Here is a 20388-nt window from a genome sequence, read left to right as displayed (position 1 = left end):
CATAGAGAGAGTATAAAGCTTTAAAAGTGGTTTTGTTTTAGTATACTATGTGTGCAAGTCGTTTTTGGGTGATGGATGTTTGGTGAGAGATTTGAAATGTCAATACTGTTACTGGCCCTATCGCAGATATACAGTGTTAGTAGATTATTTACAATCAATCAATCAATCAATCAATCAATCAATCAATCAATCAATCAATCAATCAATCAATCAATCAATCAGTCAGTCAGTCAGTCAGTCAGTCAGTCAGTCAGTCAGTCAGTCAGTCAGTCAGTCAGTCTATCAATTGTAGTCTGTTGCTGACAGATTACATCACAGGTGTCAAATCTAATTCCTGAAGGGCAGCAGCTCTGTAAAGTTTAGCTTTAACCCTAATTAAACACACCTGATCAAACTAATTAATTCCTTCAGGTTTGTTTGAAACCTACAAGTAAAGCTGCAGTCACACTAGAGTTTCTATTAGAGCTTGTGAAATTCTGTACAACGGCATTGCGAAAAAGGCAGGATTAAACAAGATTTTAAAAAGTGAGCGATTTGTTCATGATTGTTTCTCAATATCAAGTACGCAAAGTTCGGAGTTCTTGGAGACTTGGAAGAACGAACTCTCAAGGACGCAAGGACACAAGTGGGGTACTTTTTTAAATGTAATGGCAGTGTACTTTATAACATCACTTACCTCATTATGGATTCATCCGTTTCACTGAACATTAACAATAAAATGACTTAATTATACAAATCACGACCTTGTAATTAATATTATATTAATATTATAAATCAACATTTTTGATTAAAAAATGTAAACATAAATCCATATAAATGTGAAGTAAAATGAGTTGTTATACACAGACACATGTCTTTGATGATCAGATTTAATAAACTACAATGGTAATTATACAAGTATATACACAATAAGAAATAAAGACATACACGATAAGAAATAAAGATTAAGTCAAACAATTTGGTAAAAAATACAAACAGCATAGAACAAGGTAACATAATTAAAGACAATTATAAAAGGTAACAAAATAATACTGCCAAAATAATAAACCTAAGAACAAATAATAGGTTTAAGAGACCAAAAACTGTCCGTTAGATATGCACAAGATGAATTAAATATCATGTTTTAACTACAATGGAGAGATGAGATCCAGTGGTACATACGAGATGGACTGGCCAAAGTAAAGCTGCTATCGGCAGCGGAGGTGATGACGGAGCTCCCGCTGGCAGGCTGGAAGTCAGAGTCCGCATAAGCTTACAATTACATTTACATTTAGTCATTTAGCAGATGCTTTTATCCAAAGCGACTTACAAATGAGGACAAGGAAGCAATTTACACAACTTTAGGAGCAACAATGAATAGGTGCTGTAGGCAAGTTTCAGGTCTGTAAAGTCTAAGAAGGAAAGCATTAGTAATGTAAGAAATTTTATTTTATTTTTTTTAAGTTTTTTTGAGTACAGTTAGTGGTATAGCCAGAGAGGCAATTGCAGATTAGGAAGGAAAGTGGAGACTAAATAGTCGAGTTTTTAGTCGTTTCTTGAAGACAGCAAGTGACTCTGCCATTCTGAAGCAGTTAGGGAGTTCATTCCACCAACTGGGCAGATTGAATGCGAGAGTTCGGGATAATAATTTCTTCCCTCTTTGGGATGGAACCACGAGGCGACGTTCATTCACTGAACACAAGTTTCTGGAGGACACATAAATCTGCAGAAGTGAGAGCAGATAAGAAAGAGCAAAGCCAGAGGTCACTTTGTAGGCAAACATCAGAGCTTTAAATTTGATGCGAGCAGCAACTGGCAGCCAGTGCAAATGGGTGAGTAGCGGAGTGACATGTGCTTTTTTAGGTTCATTAAAGACCACTCGTGCTGCTGCGTTCTGGAGCAGCTGAAGAGGCTTGATAGAGTTAGCTGGAAGCCCAGCTAGTAGAGAGTTGCAGTAATCCAGTTTGGAGAGAACAAGAGCTTGAACAAGGAGTTGAGCTGCATGTTCAGATAGGAAGGGTCGGACCTTTCTGATGTTATAGAGTGCGAATCTGCAAGATCGAGCAGTTCTAGAAATGTGGTCAGAGAAGTTTAGTTGGTCATCAATCGTTACTCCAAGGCTTTTCACCATTTTGGAAGCAGTAATGGTTGCCCCATCCATCTGGATTGAAAAGTTATGGTGTAGAGTCGGATTGGCAGAAACTTCAAGCATTTCCGTTTTCCCGAGGTTAAGCTGAAGATGATGATCTTTCATCCAGTGTGAAATGTCCAACAGGCAGGCTGAGATACGAGCTGGAACCGAGGGATCATCAGGGTGAAAAGAGAGGTATAGCTGGGTATCATCAGCATAGCAGTGGTAGGAGAATCCATGTCTCTGGATGACTGGTCCTAGAGATGTCGTGTAGATGGAGAAGAGAAGGGGCACAAGAAGCTGAGGCACATCGTCAAAGACGCGCTATCTTTGTGAATAAACTGCCAAGTTTAAAACCACTACATTCTCAACTGAAAAACTGTTAAAACTTTATTTTGTGACACAGTAAAAGAGTATTTTTAGAAACCGTGCGGGTTTTCTCCTCCGCCATTAGCGTTTGCTGGTTTAGCTTCAATGCATTCAGGGATACCTGTGCTTCGCAAGTTCGGTCACCTCTCGATCCTTGGCCAAAGGGGCAGAGCAATTACACATCCAGGAATTTTATCTGTACCTGGCAAGATGTGAACTTTGAATTGGAACAGTACTTTGGTGACGGTTGATGACGTTTCACAAGGACACAAGAACGCAAGTACAGACAAGAAAGCATATTGAGAAACAACCCATATTTTAAATTTCTGTCTAGAGAGGTCATGAAACTTGTCGCACGAGCTTGCGTTTCCGGTCTGACACATTCACGTGCGTATGAATGGAATTCTATGAGGAGAAAAGTCCAGTGTGACTGCAGCTTCAGTATGTTGATGCAGGGCTGGAACTAACTAAAACTAGCTGCGGTCCTCCAGGAATTGGATTTGACGCAAGTGGATTGCATGATCAAAATTGTCTTGCATATTGTAAATGTAATCCAAATACTTTTGGATTACCTTTAATTTACTGTTAATGTCAACTTAAATCATCTACTTCAAATCTGAGGGTGACTTAAGTAAGGCTGAGAATATCTGCATTACACAAACAAACATTAAGAATTCTAGATATTATTTGGCAGTTTCCCCATGACCTAGTGTTACTACTTTATCATTTTGTTGACATTGGCTTTATAATTTTGTTGACATTGACATGAATCTGACATGAAATTTTTACAACAGAAAGGAGAAAGAATCAGTTATCATTCTGTGAATTTTTTGTAATCATGTAACTGCCACACATTGACAAAGTATAAAAACAAATTCACAAACACAGTGAAAATCAAAAAAAGACAACAACTATAACTCTGTTATAACTGTATTTGCATATGTTGAGTGCTTATACACCAGAAATGCATGCGCTGGCACGTACTTGGATCTGTGTGAGAATCTGCCACTTTATTCTCCTGCAGGAGCTGTAAACGCAGCAGAAGAGGTCACCGGCTTCTCTGACAGCAGCACCAGCGAGGCTCATTCCCTCAGGTCTTTCCAGTCCGATTCCTGTGACGACAACGGTAAGATACAACCATTGCAAGAACCAAAAATCCTCAGCTTACCCTGCAAAATAAAAAAAAAAAAAAACCTTCCACTGCTTAAACATTTTTCAAAGCTTAATTTGCTGCTCTGGAAAAGTTCAGTGGATGGTTTTAAATGGGGATTGTTTCTTTAGGGCATCTTTTTCTATTATGCTTTAACTCTACCTAACCAGTAGATTATTAGGCTCTGGAATATACATTTCACAATTCCCCATGGTTTCACAAAAATTATTAAAGCTGCAACTTCTGAATAAACCACAGTGCAATTAGATAACATACTGAATGAACCCTTCACATTGATGTTTTCTCGCTTCGTGTTATATAAGCCTCGTCTCTTTGCACCCATCAGTTTTTTTTGTTAGTCAGCTTTTGATATGCTTTAAGGAAGAGTTCGGAGGGAAGTCGGTTACTCACTCTTGTGACATTCCAAACCTCTATTACTTTTATATGTTATGGAATGACTAACAAAGGGGTTTAGCGGAATGTTCAGGATGTTTACTGTATATCTGTGCAATAAAAGTCAAGATGTTTAGAGCGGACAAAAATATGTTAAATATTAATTTATATATACGTATAATGTAAATGTTAATGCTGTGGCTCCATTGATATAAAAAAATACCGCATATATGTGTTACATTTATTCTAAGCCTCCAACTCAAACACTGGTTAGTGAAATCTAACAGCTTATTAGCCATAGACTAACAATATAAATTATTTAGTCAAATTTGGTCACATATACACTCACTGGCCACTTTATTAGGTATACATTCCTAGTACTGGGTTGGACCCTTTTTTGCCTCCAGAACTGCCTTAATCTTTCATGGCATAGATTCAACAAGGTAATGGAAATATTACTGAGATTTTGGTCCATGTTGACATGATTGCATCACACAGTTGCTGCAGATTTGTCAGCTGCACATCTTTAATGCGAATCTCCCGTTCCATTGCATCCCAAAGATGCTTTATTGAATTGAGATCAGGTGACTGTGGAGGCCATTTGAGTTCAGTGAACTCATTATCATGTTTAAGAAACCAGTCTGAGATGATTTGCGCTTTATGACATGGCACTTTATCTTGCTTGAAGTAGCCATCAGAAGATGAACACACTGTGGTCATAAAGGGATGGACATGGTCAGGAACAGTACTCAGGTAGGCTGTGGCGTTGAAATGATGCTCAATTGGTACTAATAGGCCCAAAGTGTGCCAGAAGTGTGCCTTCTGTTGTCCAATTTTGGTGAGCCTGTGTGAACTGTAGTGTCAGTTTCCTGCACATTCCTAGCCCATCAGCCTCAAGGTTGGACATGTTGTGCATTCAGAGGTGCTCTTCTGCATACCTTGGTTGTAACGAATGGTTATTTGAGTTACTGTTGCCTTTTTATCAGCTTAAACCAGTCTGGCCATTCTCCTCTGACCTCTGGGATCAACAAGGCATTTGTGCCCACAGAACTGCCGCTCACTGGATATTTTCTCTTTTTCAGACCATTCCCTATAAACCCTAGAGATGGTTGTGCATGAAAATACCAGTAGATTAGCAGTTTCTGAAATACTCAGTCCAGCCTGTCTGGCACCAACAACCATGCCATGTTGAATGTCGCTTAAATCAGCTTTCGTTTCCATTCTGATGCTCGATTTGACCTGCAGCAGATCATCTTGACCATGTCTACATGCTTAAATGCATTGAGCTGCTGCCATGTGATCGGCTGATTAGAAATTTGCGTTAACAAGCAGTTGGACAGGTGTACCTAATAAAGTGGCCGGTGAGTGTACAGTACCTGTGATTTGCCTGCGTTGTAGAGGGATGTAATATTAATAATTGAAGTGCTCTGGCTGTCACCTTAATATGTTTTTCACATAGTGATTAGTGAAATATACTGCAACCTTAGCCAGTGTCACTGCAGCTCATGATATGTGTATGCTTAATTGCTTCATTTTCTTTTTAAATTCAATTCAATTCAATTCAGCTTTATTTGTATAGCGCTTTTACAATGTAGATTGTGTCAAAGCAGCTTCACATAAATGGTCATAGTAACTGGATCAGGGTAGTTCAGTTTTTGTGTTTAAGTTCAGTTCAGTTTAGCTCAGTTCATTCTGGTTTGAAGTCATTATTGAGAGTTCAAACACTGAAGAGCAAATTCATCGATGACTAGCTTTTCAGATCCTGAACCATGCAAGCCAGTGGCGACAGCGGAGAGGGAAAAAAAACGTCACCAAAAGGAGAGTGAAGAAAAAAAACCTTGAGAGAATCAGACTCAGTTCGGCACGACCATTTTAATTGCTCCGCTGGCCAAAAGTGTTGTGCAGAGCTGCAGTCTCTTAAGTTAAATGCTTCTAATTATGGTTTAGTATGTGTCTGTAATGTACAACAATGTTACATGTAACATTATTTCTCAGCCCACATATGTATGCATGCGATTGTAAGGAGACTTGCACGAAGACTATTATCTAATATTTTTTGGTGTATGCACACACAATTTCTATTAAATTTAAAGTGTTGTCATTAAAATCATTGGTTATAATTTAAAAATGTAATTATTAAATAATTATTTAATTATATATATATAAAAAATTATATATATATATATATATATATATATATATATATATATATATATTTATTTATTTATTTAATATATTTATTTAATATATAATATTTATTTATTATTAGAATTTTTTTTAAGTTTTCAGATATGTTTATATGAAACATACATTATTTAATCTGACCAATTGTCTGAAAAAAACTTAAATTACAATATATTTATTTTAAATTTGCATATTTAATTTTTTTTTTTTTTTAATTTTCCAAAAAAATGAATTAAAAATAAAAATAAAAATAATAATATTATAATTTACATTGTTTTTAATCTGGATAGAAGTTTAAATTGAACAGCTCTATAACTAATGAACAAGTTTATTAAAATTCAGTGTTCTTTACAAATCTATAATCCTTTAACTGGCATTGTACCGTATGGTATCTTAAAAAATAAAATAAATTATCTTAGAAGTAGGGCCATGATAGTGGAAAAACATTTCAATATTTTTTTTCTGAGATTTATTTTGCAATATTAGTACAATTTCACAAGATTAGTACAATTTCACAAGATTAGTTGCCTGAATATTTGTAAAGAGTTTGTCATTTTAAAAACTTATTGGAATGATTTGTTAGGGGAGTGCATATAATATAATAGATAAGTTCAATAAAGGAAAATATACAAATTATAGCTGCAAGCAGCACTTATCAGGGCCAAGCAGCCCAGCGGCCACATCATAAACAAGCACTGCAACAAGCTACAGAGAAACGGGAAAATTCTACAACTTTTTGCCAGCATGATCTGAGCCAATTTTGGATGGAAATTGAGCTTAACGGTCTATGGAGAGTTCAAGACAACAGATTTTCAGACTAATTCAAGATGGTGGACAGAAAGTTGTGTCAATTAAGGAATAAATTATGTCAATGTTCTCGGTTTGATCCAAGGAATTTATCAAGACGGTCTCATGACAATGGACAAACTATTCAAAAGTCATTTGATAAATTTAACCAAGATATTGGTAAACCAAGATATTGGTAAAAAAAAGGGAAAAATTAAGATTTACTCACTATTTACTCACCCCAATTAGTTCAAAATCTTTGAGTTTCTTTATTTACTTGAAAATTAAAGTAGATATTTTGAAGAAGGCTAAAAACATGTAACAACTGACGTCCATAGTATTTGTTTTTTCTATTTTGGAACTCATAGGTAACAGGTTTCTAACTGTTCACAATACTTTCCTTTGTGTTCAGCAGAAGAAAGAAACTCTAACAGTTTTAGAACAAGTGAAGGCTGTATATACTAGACAAAAATTGAAGTCAATAATTCATCTCTAAGTCACTCCATTACCTTCTCACAAACACACACATAAGATATTATCAAATTAACCTGTACAAACACTCTCAACTCCCCACCTGTACCACAATGACCCGATCTCATGCAAAAAAAGCAACTGATGATTCCATTAAGCTAATTAGAATGACTTGTGTTGCCTGATCTTTCCGAAAGGAAATCATGAGGATTAGTAATAACCCTACCCTGCGCTAACAACGTGACAGCTTGAATAGGTCAGAGCAGTAATTACAATCCATCTGCCTTTGATTTGCTCTCCAAACGCGATTGCTATCATGACTCAGTAGTGTAGTATCACTTCAGCTTTACAAAATAGACGCTAGTCTGACACATCTGACGTCCACTTGCTTTTGTTTAGCAGATTTCGTGATGCCGGAGGATTACGAAATGAAACACAGTGATTTATATAAATGCTTATGTAAGGTTTTTAGGGCTTGATGTTTGTTTGAAGTGTTTGTTTGATGTTTGATCATTAGTTCATTGTTGACTGACGTTTACACTTGTTTATGCTTTGAAGCCTCCATAGTGACTGTTATACGACTGGTAAATAATGCAGTGGACACCATTGAAAATGAAGGTATGATATATATCTATCCATAGGTATGATCTGTCTGTCATCTGTCTGTCTGTCTGTCTGTCTGTCTGCATTTGTCTGTTTGTCTGCTTGCCTGTCTTTCTATCTTTGTCATTTAGTCATACTTTCTTTTTATTTTTTCCTTCTTTCTTTCTTTGTTTCTTTTCTTTTTCTTTCTTTCGTTTTTCTTTTTCTTTCTTTCTTTCTTTCTTTCTTTCTTTCTTTCTTTCTTTCTTTCTTTCTTTCTGTCTTTTTTCATTTTTCTATTTCTTTCTTTCTTTTTCATTTTTTTCTTTCTTTCTTTCTTTCTTTCTTTCTTTCTGTCTTTCTTTTCTTTTTCTTTCTTTCATTTTTCTCTTTCTTTCTTTCTGTCTTTTTTCATTTTTCTATTTCTTTCTTTCTTTTTTCTTTTTTCTTTTTTCTTTCTTTCTTTCATTTTTCTTTTTCTTTCTTTCTTTCTTTCTTTCTTTCTTTCTTTCTTTCTTTCTGTCTTTCTGTCTTTATTCATTTTTCTATTTCTTTCTTTCTTTCTCTTTCTAATGATGATGATGATGATGGTGATGATGATATTATCTTTATTTTCTGCTTTATATATATATATATATATATATATATATATATATATATATATATATATATATATATATATATATAAATCTAAACTATTACATCTTATAAAATGATAAAAGAAAAACATTTAAACCAGATTACATTATTACTGAAATATATGTACAGTAGAAGTAAAAATAAATAGCCCACTTGTGAAATTACAAATTATTATTTTTAAAAATATTTCTTAAGTCTTGTTTGATGGTGCACATTATAAACATAATAGTCTTTGTAACATACTAATTAAAATTAATTTTTGAATGGTGCATAATATTTATACTTATTTTTGCAAGATGCTATTCATTAGCCTTAAAGTGCAATTTGAAGACTTAACTAGGTTAGCTAGGATAATTAAGTTATTGAACAGTGCTGTTGTTTTGTAGAAAATCTGAAAAGAAAAACATTTTATAGGGCACCTATGATGAAAATCATACTGTGTCTAGGTTTAGTGTTCAGTCATGATATAAACACAATAAATCTCTCTTTTTAAAATGTATGAATTTAAAGGATCCAAATCCCTGCAATTTTGAGGCTTACTGCAACCAAATTGAATGACAGCCACCGATTAACATGTCTTCATAGTAACACATATAATCATATCCACAAGACAGGACATGCGCAAAGCAACTGGGATTAAAAGCTCTGTTCAGCTCTCTGTGATCATCAGCACCTCGAGAATGAGTTTTACAAGTTTAAAATGATTTTCGAACAGTGCATGTTTGTAATAAAGACGTGTATCTTGTCACATGTGCCATGCAAAAACATGCAAAGTCTCAAGCCTCATTCTCTCTACAAGCGACTTGCAGTGGCAAAGTGACAAGCGACCGTTTATATCAATAGAGAGTAAGTGACATCTGGCGACTTCTGCCTATGCGAGCGACAGCAATATTTGGAGAACATGTGTTTATGATGAGCGACACAAAAAAGACAAGAATACTTCAACTTTATGCAAATGAAGAGCAACTTTCTTGAGCGACAGCCAATAGGAGCACCAGTAAAGCTCACATGTTCCTCTCTCAGCTCGCTCAGAGGCCAGTTGTATTCTCTGTGCTCAGACCTGCATTTGCAGCAGATCGCCACCCAGAGCGACAGGCAGCTACAAAGTCGCTGCTAGTGTGAATGAGGCTTCATCAGTGCAAAAAGTCTTGACTTCCACAACAAATATATCAAATAAACTTTGGGAAAGTTCTTACTGGAGTACGGGAGATCTGCTTCATTCTTGTCTGTCACTGTACTGTTTATCTACGTGAAGGCTACATGCATTGCAGCAATAGTAAGCGATCCCAATAGCTCTGCCTCTGACACACATGTGGGAACAGTGGGTGGGGAGAACCAGCTCATTTGCATTAAAGGCACAGGCAACAAAAACAGCTACAATGTCATAACAGCTCAAATTTCCCAGATTCAGAAAAGTATAATAAATGATCTGATGGGTATTTTGAGCTGAAGCTTTACAGACACGTTCTGGAGACATGAAAGACTTATCTTAAATCTTTAAAAAGGGGTAAAATAGGTGCCCTTTAAGAAAGGCTAATATTATTGATATTCATTTTTTTATTATTATTATTTAAAACCGTTTTTTAATATTAAGTAATAACTGTTAGTTTATGGTTTTATTTTGAGATAATCAATAATTTCCAATAAAATCATTATCAACATCTTGTAAAAAAGCTGTATTTTCACCTTATTACATGGCCACTAAGCAAATAAATAAAACGGATGTGAAATATTGATTTGAAATTCCGCATACGAGTTGAAAGATTGATGTGAGAGACATCTGGCGCCTCTAGGAAATCAGTTGCCTGGAAACCACGTCCAATTACACAGTTTAACATCATCAAAGAGCAAAAACTGATCATAGAAAGCAGCACTTGAGCGAGAGAAGCACTGACATGTAGAGTTAAGCAGAGTGCCATGTACTGTAGTCAGATTTACAGTAATATTTTGTTGTTGTTTTTTATGACAGCCCTGAAATAACTAATATAGTTAAAATACGTTGGATAAAAACTCTGTGTTAAATATCACTTGGGAAATATTTTTTCAATAATACAAATTTTACAGTAGGGCTATGTCTGATAACTTTATTTTCTTGCTGCCTTTTTTGACCCCTATTTACACCCACTGATATTGTGGTAGACAGTTTAAGTCTGAATAGATAAAAGAAGGCGATTTATGGATGCTATTCATACATGTTTGTATGATTTTATGCATACAATGACCTCTGAAGGTTTTAGTGTTAATAACCTATTTAAGGCTTAAAAACCCACACTGCATGAAAAGGTGAAGGTGAAATCCCAAAGCACAGAAACTGACGTGTCCAATGAAGCAGGAGCTCAGTCCATGCTGGAGAAAGTAGGATTAGGGCTGTTAATTAAACTGCACAACTCTGGAATCGTATAAAACCAGGGTTTAGATTCGCTCTCTAATCACTCATAATCCAACTGCATTGAAAACCTGAACTGTTGAACTAGCCTTTAGTTGGTGAAGAACAGCATCAGCCGCAGTGACCTGGTTTTAATGCAAACCAGAACCACTTTCTAATTAAACCTGCCCGACCACAAGCTGTTTGCTTGAAACTCACACATACTATGGTAATTCATGCTGTCTGAGGAGTTCACGGCTCCACCTTTCTCTCTCAGAGGTCTGGATGAAAGTGGACTGTTTTTGTTGGTTATGCTAAATAACGCAGTAATTTTACTCAAGTAGGACATCTTCGTGAATCAGCAATTTTTATGGGTCTTAGAACGGTTTCAAAATATCCAGTTAGTGACACTATAAAGCATGCTCATTTTGGCCAATGAGTTGTGCTATAAAATAAATGTTTTACTGCCTTGGAAAGTACTTTAGCACTTACATTAAATCTTAACTTGTACTTTTATGTTAATTAAAAAAATAATCATTTAGTTTTAACACAGTTTTGAGGAGTTTTTTTGAACGTTTCTCACTGGAAATGCAATTCAGTTTCAGATTTGGAAAAGAAATACACATAGATATGTGATGGTAAAATGTATTGCTTTGCTATGGTAAAAGTGTTTTGGAGTGATTACATATTATGGTGCAAACATAACGACTTGAGTCTTTGTTAATTAATCATCAGCCTCATAATAATCCTTAAAGGCCACCTAGGTTACCACTTTTTTCAGATTTAATATAAGTGTTTTGCGTCTCCAGAATGTGTAGGTAAAGTTTCAGCTCAAAACACCCATCAGATTTTTCATTGTACCTTTTACTAGATTTTATTTGAAACATTTTTCCACCAGGGGGCTGTTTAATCGTACTGCGCCTTTAAGGACAGTCCGCCCCGCCCTTGTATTTCTACGTGTCTTTCTGCGTGCCTTAATCTCCTCCCTCGGTTGCGTCAAACAACAGACAGACAGACTTAGGAAGAAGATCTCACGTAGCGTTTGTGAGAAATACTACAGTAAGAACTTTACCAATGAGTATTTGTTGTGTAGAGACATCAATGAGTCACACACTTAATGTCAATGTACAAAGTTCACTTGTGCGCGCGCACACACACACACACAGGCACACACACACACATCCATGTATGGTCTACTTTTGTTAATTCAATAGGAAGAAGGTCATTTGACACACCAAACTTATTAGGAATTTCATAAGAAAAAAAATTGTGTGCTACAATGAAACAATGGCGGAGATACAAGATGTGCAGCACCTGAAACTGCGGATACTGGAAGCCTGTGCTGGCATTTTTCTAGCGGTGTTCCTATCAGTGTGTGAAGAGTGGGAGAAAAGTTGCATTGACTATTCAACACAAGGGGCAGCACATTGAACACATTTTATATGTAACTCATGAAAGAATAAAGTTACATTAAAACCAAGCACACCATTGTTTTTTATGTGAAATTCCCAACAAGTTTGATGTGTCAAATCACCCTCTTCCTATTGAAAAAACAAACGTTGGATCCAAAATAGCCGACTTCAAAAAGGCCACCATGGTCACCACCCATCTTAAAAAGTTTGCCCCCTCACATATACTAATGTGCTAAACAGGACGTTAATATCACCAACCATTCCCATTTTATTAAGGTGTAGCCCACCCTGTATCTTTAGAATGTCCAGAAGTCCAACTTTTTGTGCAATGTTAGCATCTTCATCTGCCTTTTGGGTGCTATCACAGGTTCTTTTGACAGTGCAAAACTTTTAGTTTACATTGTGGGGTTTGTTGGGCACAAATTGGCTGCTTTTGAAACAGCCAATGAAGTACTGTAGGAATCGACCACTGTAGGACTTATTTTTATGTTGTTTGTTTTAGCGACAATCATTTGACATCAGCAATCCATCCACAAGTACTATTATTTGTACAGTATACTATTTCTCCTCAGATTTTGAAAATTATTCTTCTAAATGGAGTCAATAACATCCAAAGCACCAATCAGAGTGTGCATTTATATGATGACCTGATGTAGATTTCTTACAAAGTATTTTACAGTATTTTAAAAATGCAAGACACTAAAGTAATTTGTGACAAAATATTCTGCCATTTTCATAAACCCTATCAAATACAAATGACAAAATACTATTTCGTATTTAAATTACATATTTAAAATGCTTGTATCATAAATACTGCCCATCCCTGACCACAGCTGCATAGTGTACACAGCTATACACTTCAGTCCCACAACAGGAATACTGAATTGTAGAGGTTTAATCAGGTTTATTTTGTAAAGTAACTTAGATATTATGGTTCTATGCAGCAGCATATTTACCCATGTAGTTGCATCCTGACAGATTTGCAGCGAGTAGATGATCAAAAACAGCACAACGTGTTAAACGCGTGTACATGTGTGCTAATTTGTTTGTGTGTGTGTGCATGTGCGCCCGTGCACATTGATTGGTGTGACAGCATTTTGTGTGGCTCATTCATCTTACTCTAAAAACTATAGTATTTGTGAGTGTGGGTCTCTGTTTCATTGTGTCTGAGTTATTGTTTGTCTGTGTTTATCCTGCCATCCGGGCTTGGTTTTCCTTCTCTGAAGCTAAATGTTTCAAGTGTATGCATGGAGAGCCAGCTAATTTTCATTTAAAGGCACAGGTGCCAAAACATCTACAATTCTCTCTGACCCAAAAATGTACATTTTCAACTGGGTATAAATTATATGATGGGTATTTGAACCTGAAACTTCACAGACACGTCTTATTTTACATCTTGTAAAAAGGCCAAAATTTGAGTTCTTTAAAACTTTTCATTTAAGAACTTTTAAGTTATACAATATACCTATATAAATAAACTTTTAAATGAGCAAGAACTGATCTAATGCTCAAACTGGATACAAATGCTGAGGATGTTATTTCATAAGCGGTGAATCATGATGTGTTTTCCTCTCTCCCAACAGTTGCAGGTCTGGGTGACATGCAGCCTCACAGTAGAACCTGTGAGTTCACTTTTTTGTTTGGTTTTGATGTTCCATTTTACTTTGTTTCACTTGGTCAGACGTGTTTATAAACCTTTACTTGCATCCCATATAAAAAAAGTTCCATCCTGAAGTATTTCATCAAGCATAAGCAAGTTGATTGTTCTGACTGTTTTTGTTTTTGATTGGGCTCTTTGTTGTTTATTTGTTTTCATCTCATTACTCATTAAAATGCACCCCTGAAACATTTTTCCATTTTATGTCTCTTCACAGCAAGCCCACACCTTCACTGTGAGGATGAGATATGCTTGGATTTCATCAAAGAGTATTTTATGAATTGTAAGAGCTCAAATTTAGTGAGATTCAAAAATAGCTTAGATCATAAATGCACCTTGTGTATTTAACATTTGCATATATACATACACACAGTAAGGTATAAATTAGGTATATTACAACTATACAATTAGGTCCATAAATATTTGGACATTGACACAATTCTAACATTTTTTGGCTCTATACACCAATGCAATGGATTTGAAATGAAACAAAAGGGATCTGCTTTAACTGCAGGCTGTGAGCTTTAATTTGACGGTATTTACATCCAAATCAGGTGAACGCTGTAGGAATTACAACAGTTTGCATATGTACCTCCCACTTGTTAAGGGACCAAAAATAATTAGACCGAAAAATAATCATAAACCAAACGTTCACTTTTTAATACTTGGTTGCAGTCTGATACAGCCTGATGTCTGGAACACATAGACATCAACAGACATTAGGTTTCATTCCTGGTGGTGCTCTGCCAAGCCTCGACAACAACTGTCTTCAGTTCCTGCTTGTTTTTAGGGCATTTTCCCTCAAGTTTTGTCTTCAGCAAGTGAAATGCATGCTCAATTGAATTCAGGTCAGGGGATTGACTTGACCATTACATAACATTCCACTTCTTGCTTTTCCAGTATGCTTTAGTTCATTCTCTATCTGCACTGTGAACCGCCCAATGAGTTCCGAAGTATTTGGCATAATATGAGCAGAAAATATTGCCTTAAACACTTCAGAATTCATCCTGCTGTTTTTGTCAGAAGTCACATCATCAATACAAGAGAACCAGTTCTATTTCAGCCATACATGCCCACACCATGTCACTACTACTACCACCATGCATCTCCTTACTCTTCTTGTCCCATCACGCTGGTACAAGTTAATCTTGATCTCATCTGTCCATAGGATGTTGTTCCAGCACTGTGAAGGTTTTTTATAACTTATAATTTGGCCTTCTTGTTTTTGAGACTCACCAATGGTTTACATCTCGTGATGAACCCTCTCTATTCACTCTGGTGAAGTCTTCTCTTGATATTTGACTCTGACACACATACACCTGCCTCCTGGAGAGTGTTCTTAATCCGACCAGCTGTTGTAAAGGGTGTTTTCTTCACCAGGGAAAGAATTATTTGGTCATCCACCACAGTTGTTTCTGTAGTCTTCCAGGTCTTTTGGTGTTGCTGAGCTCGATGGTGCATTCCTCCTTTTTAAAGAATGTTTCAATCAGTTGTTTTGGCCAGACCTAATGTTTTTGCTATCTCTCTGATGGGTTTGTTTTGTTTTTTCAGCTTAACATTGGCTTGCTTGACTGATAGTAACAGCTCTTTGGATCTCATCCTGAGAGTTGACAGTAACAAATTCCAAATGCAAAATATACTCTGAAATTAACTTGAAATGAACTTTTGACCTTTTATCTGCTTTTTGTAATTGAGATAATGAGGAATAACACACACCTGGCCATAGAAAAGCTTAGAAGCCAATTGTCCAATTACTTTTGGACCCTTAACAAGTGGGAGGCACATATGCAAACTGTTGTAATTTCTACAGCGTTCACCTGATTTGGATGTAAATACCCTTAAATAAAAGCTGACAGTTAAAACACATCTTGTTAATTTAATTTCAAATCTATTGTGTTGGTGTATAGAGGCAAAAATGTTAATATTGTCCAACTATTTATGGACCTACCTGTATAAATGTGTTACTTTCTTAAAAACAAAATGTTCTAACTGCAAACTTTTGTATGGCATTGTTTATTATCATCATTTTTATTATATTAATAGTGGTAAAGTGGTTCTTCAACTGTTGTTGTTCTTTGTTATTATCACCATTATTAGTAGTATTTGTAATTGTATCTGTGAACAATGCAAATTGTTGTAATAATACTTATCAATGTTTGTAATTTTCCAGCTTATCAATGGCAAACATCAGACTGGCATGACACCTCTCTGCCAGGTATGGAATCACCACCTCGAGACCAAACCCCTACACCACCACCTCCACCCCTCCCTGCTCCGCCACCTCCACTGACCCCTTCACGGCTAGGTGGCACACCGACCCGTCTGGGCGGCAGCGTTCGATTGGACGGAAGCACTCTATCGCTGCAGACTGGCTACCCGTTACGACGGTACCATGGCCAGAGAGATTTCCACACTTCTTTAACTCTGGATGATAACGGTTCACCAGTTTATGAAGAATATCGTGATCCAGATCATTATGACACTGCCTCTACTATTCACCCGCTGGGATTTAGTGAAGGACGATCTAGACCTGACTACCATCACTCCAGTCAATACTTGCTTTCTCACCCTCCTCTACTTGCCTGGGAAGAGCGTCCGCGTGTCTGGGAAGATGCTCACACCTTCGGTAGCCAGCAGGAGATCGACAGGCTGGGCAGGATTTCGCTTCGGGCTCGTTTGCGGGGTCAGAGCCCAAAGACATCTCTGTCCAACATGAGAGATTATTATTGACCATTACCTTGACAGAAAGTGCTCAATTTTACTCGATACATGTGATCATGCTACTGACGTCAAAGTGTGTGCTAATCTGTTGGGAATGGAAGCAGCCTTAAGCCCAAAGTATACATCTTTTTTAAACTGTATTCACGCAAGTAACAGATGCCAAATAGTAGGAACTGTGTGAGTAAAGCTTACTTCCCTGGTCTCAAGGTAGCTGCACTAGCAAATGATGTTAGATCAAATCTTGCTCTGAGGGATTCGAAATGGGTTACATTGGTGCCATGACCCTCTTTGTACTGAGGCTTTTGGGGGAGGGTGGGGTGTAATGTAGACCAGTTTAGCAGGGGAGAGTGTAACGTGGAAAAAATAATGGGAGTTGTGTAAGTAAACCTCACCCCCCTCTGTCTTACGAGATGCACTAAAGTTTCTAGCATCCTTGTTGGAGTACATGTTTCTCATGTAGATCCACAGGTTTAAATCCTGGTGCGAGTAAAACCAAAAGAGGGAGTTATTTTTTTGCTATTTTGCTATGACCCCTAATGAGTAATGATTAGGTTGGTGAAAGTAATGGGTAATGAAGATCAGCTACTTCCCATGCTAAAAGTGTTTAAATCTCACTCTGAGCAATGGTGTGTAGAACTGCAGGGTTTGCATTGGTGCCGTGACCCGGATCGGAATGAGATTTAAGTGCATGAGTGTAACAGAGGACATTTAGAAGGAGCTATGTGAGTAAACCTCACTCCTCTCACTTCTAGATTCTAGAGGCATACTTGAGGCAGAGGTATGTAGTATTTAGTTGGAGAGCCATCCTGCCATCCTGGAAACTGCAGTACCAATGGAGGTGTTGCACATCCACAGTTAAATGCACAGGTCTGCAAATTTGTGTAAGTGAAAATGTCTTAAGTCATTTCACACAGGTGCTTAATAACATCTTACTTATATCTATTAAGCAGATGCTTTTTATTCAAAGCAACGAGTGAGAATTAAAAGCGCTTCAGATCACCAGAGAACAGCAATATATAGATGCCATGACAAGTCTAAGTTAGCTTAGACTTATTTTATTATTATTAAGTCCTTGTGTCAGAGTTTGTAGGAGAGTGTCTGGTGCATGTAAAGAAGACTGTGTACCTCTGTGAAGCACACTGAGAGATGCACAACAATTTCCCACAAATATGAGAACATATTTGTCTATCAAGCCTTGTTTTTTGTGTGTGTTTTCACATTGTGATACAGCTTGGTTCAAGGTATACAAACTAGGTAGTAAAGAAAAACTCAAATCACCTGTGTGAACTGAAAATATGTTGTAAACCTACGTAGAAATTTTGTGCTGTGTTGTTTTGATGCACATTCTAGTTTACACTTAAAAAGTATACTTTGGGCTTCAGTCATACTGTTAATTAGTGACACCTCTTCATGTGCTTTTTGAAAGGAATTGTTCACCCAAAAGTGAAAATCCCCATCATTTACTCACCGTCATGTTGTTCCAAACATACACCCAAAGAAGATATCTTTAAGAAAAACTCATAAAGATTTGGAACAACATGATGGTGGGTACATTTTTGGGGGGTTAACTTGGTGAGAACATGCATAGTTGTAATCAACCCAGGCTCATTGTGGATATGTGTCCAGGTCTACATTTCTGGGGACAGTGAAATACATAACCTTAGGTACGTCTGCTTGTACTTTTTGCAAATCCACCAGATGTTTATACTTTTTGATGATTACAAATTCCTTTCACGCGTCCACTTTTCATGTAAATGATCCGGCACCTCGTTTTACCGAACTCCCTCTTCACGCATCCCTCCTCCCTGCTCTTCACCTTCATCCACGACAACACCCACCCCACCAACTCTTCACTTTCGCATTCGCTACACCTCTCCCTCCTCTGGTAACATGCCGGATTTATTACCCAGATCTGTTCCGGGACCTCGCAATTTACAATTTTACAAATTAAGCACTGCCTATTCCCAACCCAACCAATAGTGTTTTAAAAAGCAATCTAGAAAAAGAAAAGTCGGTGTGATTTCACCCAATTTTCAGCCTGTTGTTTATTTATTAATAGATTTATTTTTTGGTTTTGTGTTACCTGGTTTCTGGAACCATTCTTTACCGGACTTCACCATCTCAGTCAACTCCGCATTCCAAGTCAGACAATGTATGAAGTGAGCAACTGAGCAAACTGGTAATGCTGGAAAAGCCGTCCATGCGGAGGTGAGCGGTCAGCTAGTGACTCTGTCGTTGGTGACATCATACTCCCTGTAGTGTTCATTTTAAAGGTGAAATGCAGCCAGACAAACCTCTCCAGAAATGTAGACAGGTGTACGTATCCACAATGAGCCCTTAGTTGGATTTAACACACTCTCATGTGTGCATTGAAGAAGCTGTCTGATACCGGGTTTGTGTTGATATGCTACTGTGTTTGTGAAACCAAATATGTTATTGATGGAATCCGGATACAGGGTTGTTTCTCAACCAGGAAGGCTACAACTTATAAGGGGCCTCAAAATGGTTTTAACTTAGCATTAAAATAATCTAAAATATTCAAATCAAAATGCTGCTTATTTTATTGACCAACCACTCAACAATGTTTTTGTATTTATTTAGTTGTGATATTTTAATTATAGAGCTAGGATTGAGAGTCTTCGAAAACATGGATATAAGAGGCAATTTTAAAAGTATACTTTCTAGACCTGAATAAATATGAAATTTATCACATAGAAATATAGTAAAAATATATATTTGTAAAATACTTATCCTTACTCCTTGTCCATTGAATTATAAAAAAAAAAATTATATATTTTCAGCCCTTTGGATATAGATGTGGATAACAGGCCTAAAATCTTCCAAATAAATGTTTAAGTATGTCCTTGGACTGCCAATGTTTTGCTATGACACATGATGAAGAGAAGTTTTATTCCTGTGTAGAAGCCGTGGAGAAAAACAAGTCTGTTTAATTAGTATTAACGAAGCTTAGGTTTGTATGGATCTGGTAATGTGTGTACTCAAAATGATTCCAGGACTGGAAGCGCACAGGTGCGTTTAGCTCAAGTGAAAAGCTGTTTATGTATTCTTGTGCTGTTTTTGTGTCTTGTCAGTAATGCACACAGTAACTCCATATTAATCACTCATTACACATCTGTCATCTTACAGTGTTTTGCTCTTTCTGCTTCTTTTTGTGGATATTCTTTCATTTAGAAGCAACGGTTAAATCACCACAGAACTGTCATGGGGGTATGTTAACATCTGTGATGAATGATTCATGTGTACGTTATGTTGTAGATTTCAGTTTGAGCATATTGAACATGTTGTATTTATAAAGTGACTCTCATAAAAATCACTTCAAGTGCTTTTTATTGTTTTGAGTTCACACTTGTTTGGTACTGTTTAGTAAAACAAACATTATTCTGTTAAAGCGACTCATTGGAATAACGTTTGTGTGAACACTATTTTCATCCGGGTCCAAAATACATGTTAAACATAGTCTGATGTGGTTCTAATGTAACAAGGACCAAGAACCAAAAATGTCACATAAAATGTATTTATTTATTTACC

General features: G+C 36.6%; 1 protein-coding gene across 3 annotated transcripts in view; it reads left to right on the top strand.

The window, feature by feature from the left end:
* fat3b (FAT atypical cadherin 3b) overlaps nucleotides 1-19387 on the top strand; it is a 114095-nt gene extending 94708 nt beyond the window's left edge. Inside the window, exons 27-31 of one of the 3 annotated variants that reach the window (XM_009305303.5) lie at nucleotides 3504-3605; nucleotides 8022-8081; nucleotides 14045-14083; nucleotides 14336-14401; nucleotides 16289-19387. In XM_009305303.5, coding sequence (XP_009303578.3) covers nucleotides 3504-3605; nucleotides 8022-8081; nucleotides 14045-14083; nucleotides 14336-14401; nucleotides 16289-16848 — 827 coding nt within the window. In that variant the 3' untranslated portion in view covers nucleotides 16849-19387. The remainder of the gene's footprint in view (nucleotides 1-3503; nucleotides 3606-8021; nucleotides 8082-14044; nucleotides 14084-14335; nucleotides 14402-16288) is intronic. The other 2 variants (XM_017358050.4, XM_017358051.4) reach the window with 2 other exon arrangements.
* The last annotated feature ends 1001 nt before the right edge of the window (nucleotides 19388-20388 follow it).

The sequence above is a fragment of the Danio rerio genome, chromosome 10 (genome assembly GCF_049306965.1).
Source record: "Danio rerio strain Tuebingen ecotype United States chromosome 10, GRCz12tu, whole genome shotgun sequence".
NCBI lineage: Eukaryota > Metazoa > Chordata > Actinopteri > Cypriniformes > Danionidae > Danio > Danio rerio.
This window is presented reverse-complemented; position numbering and strand designations above follow the sequence as displayed.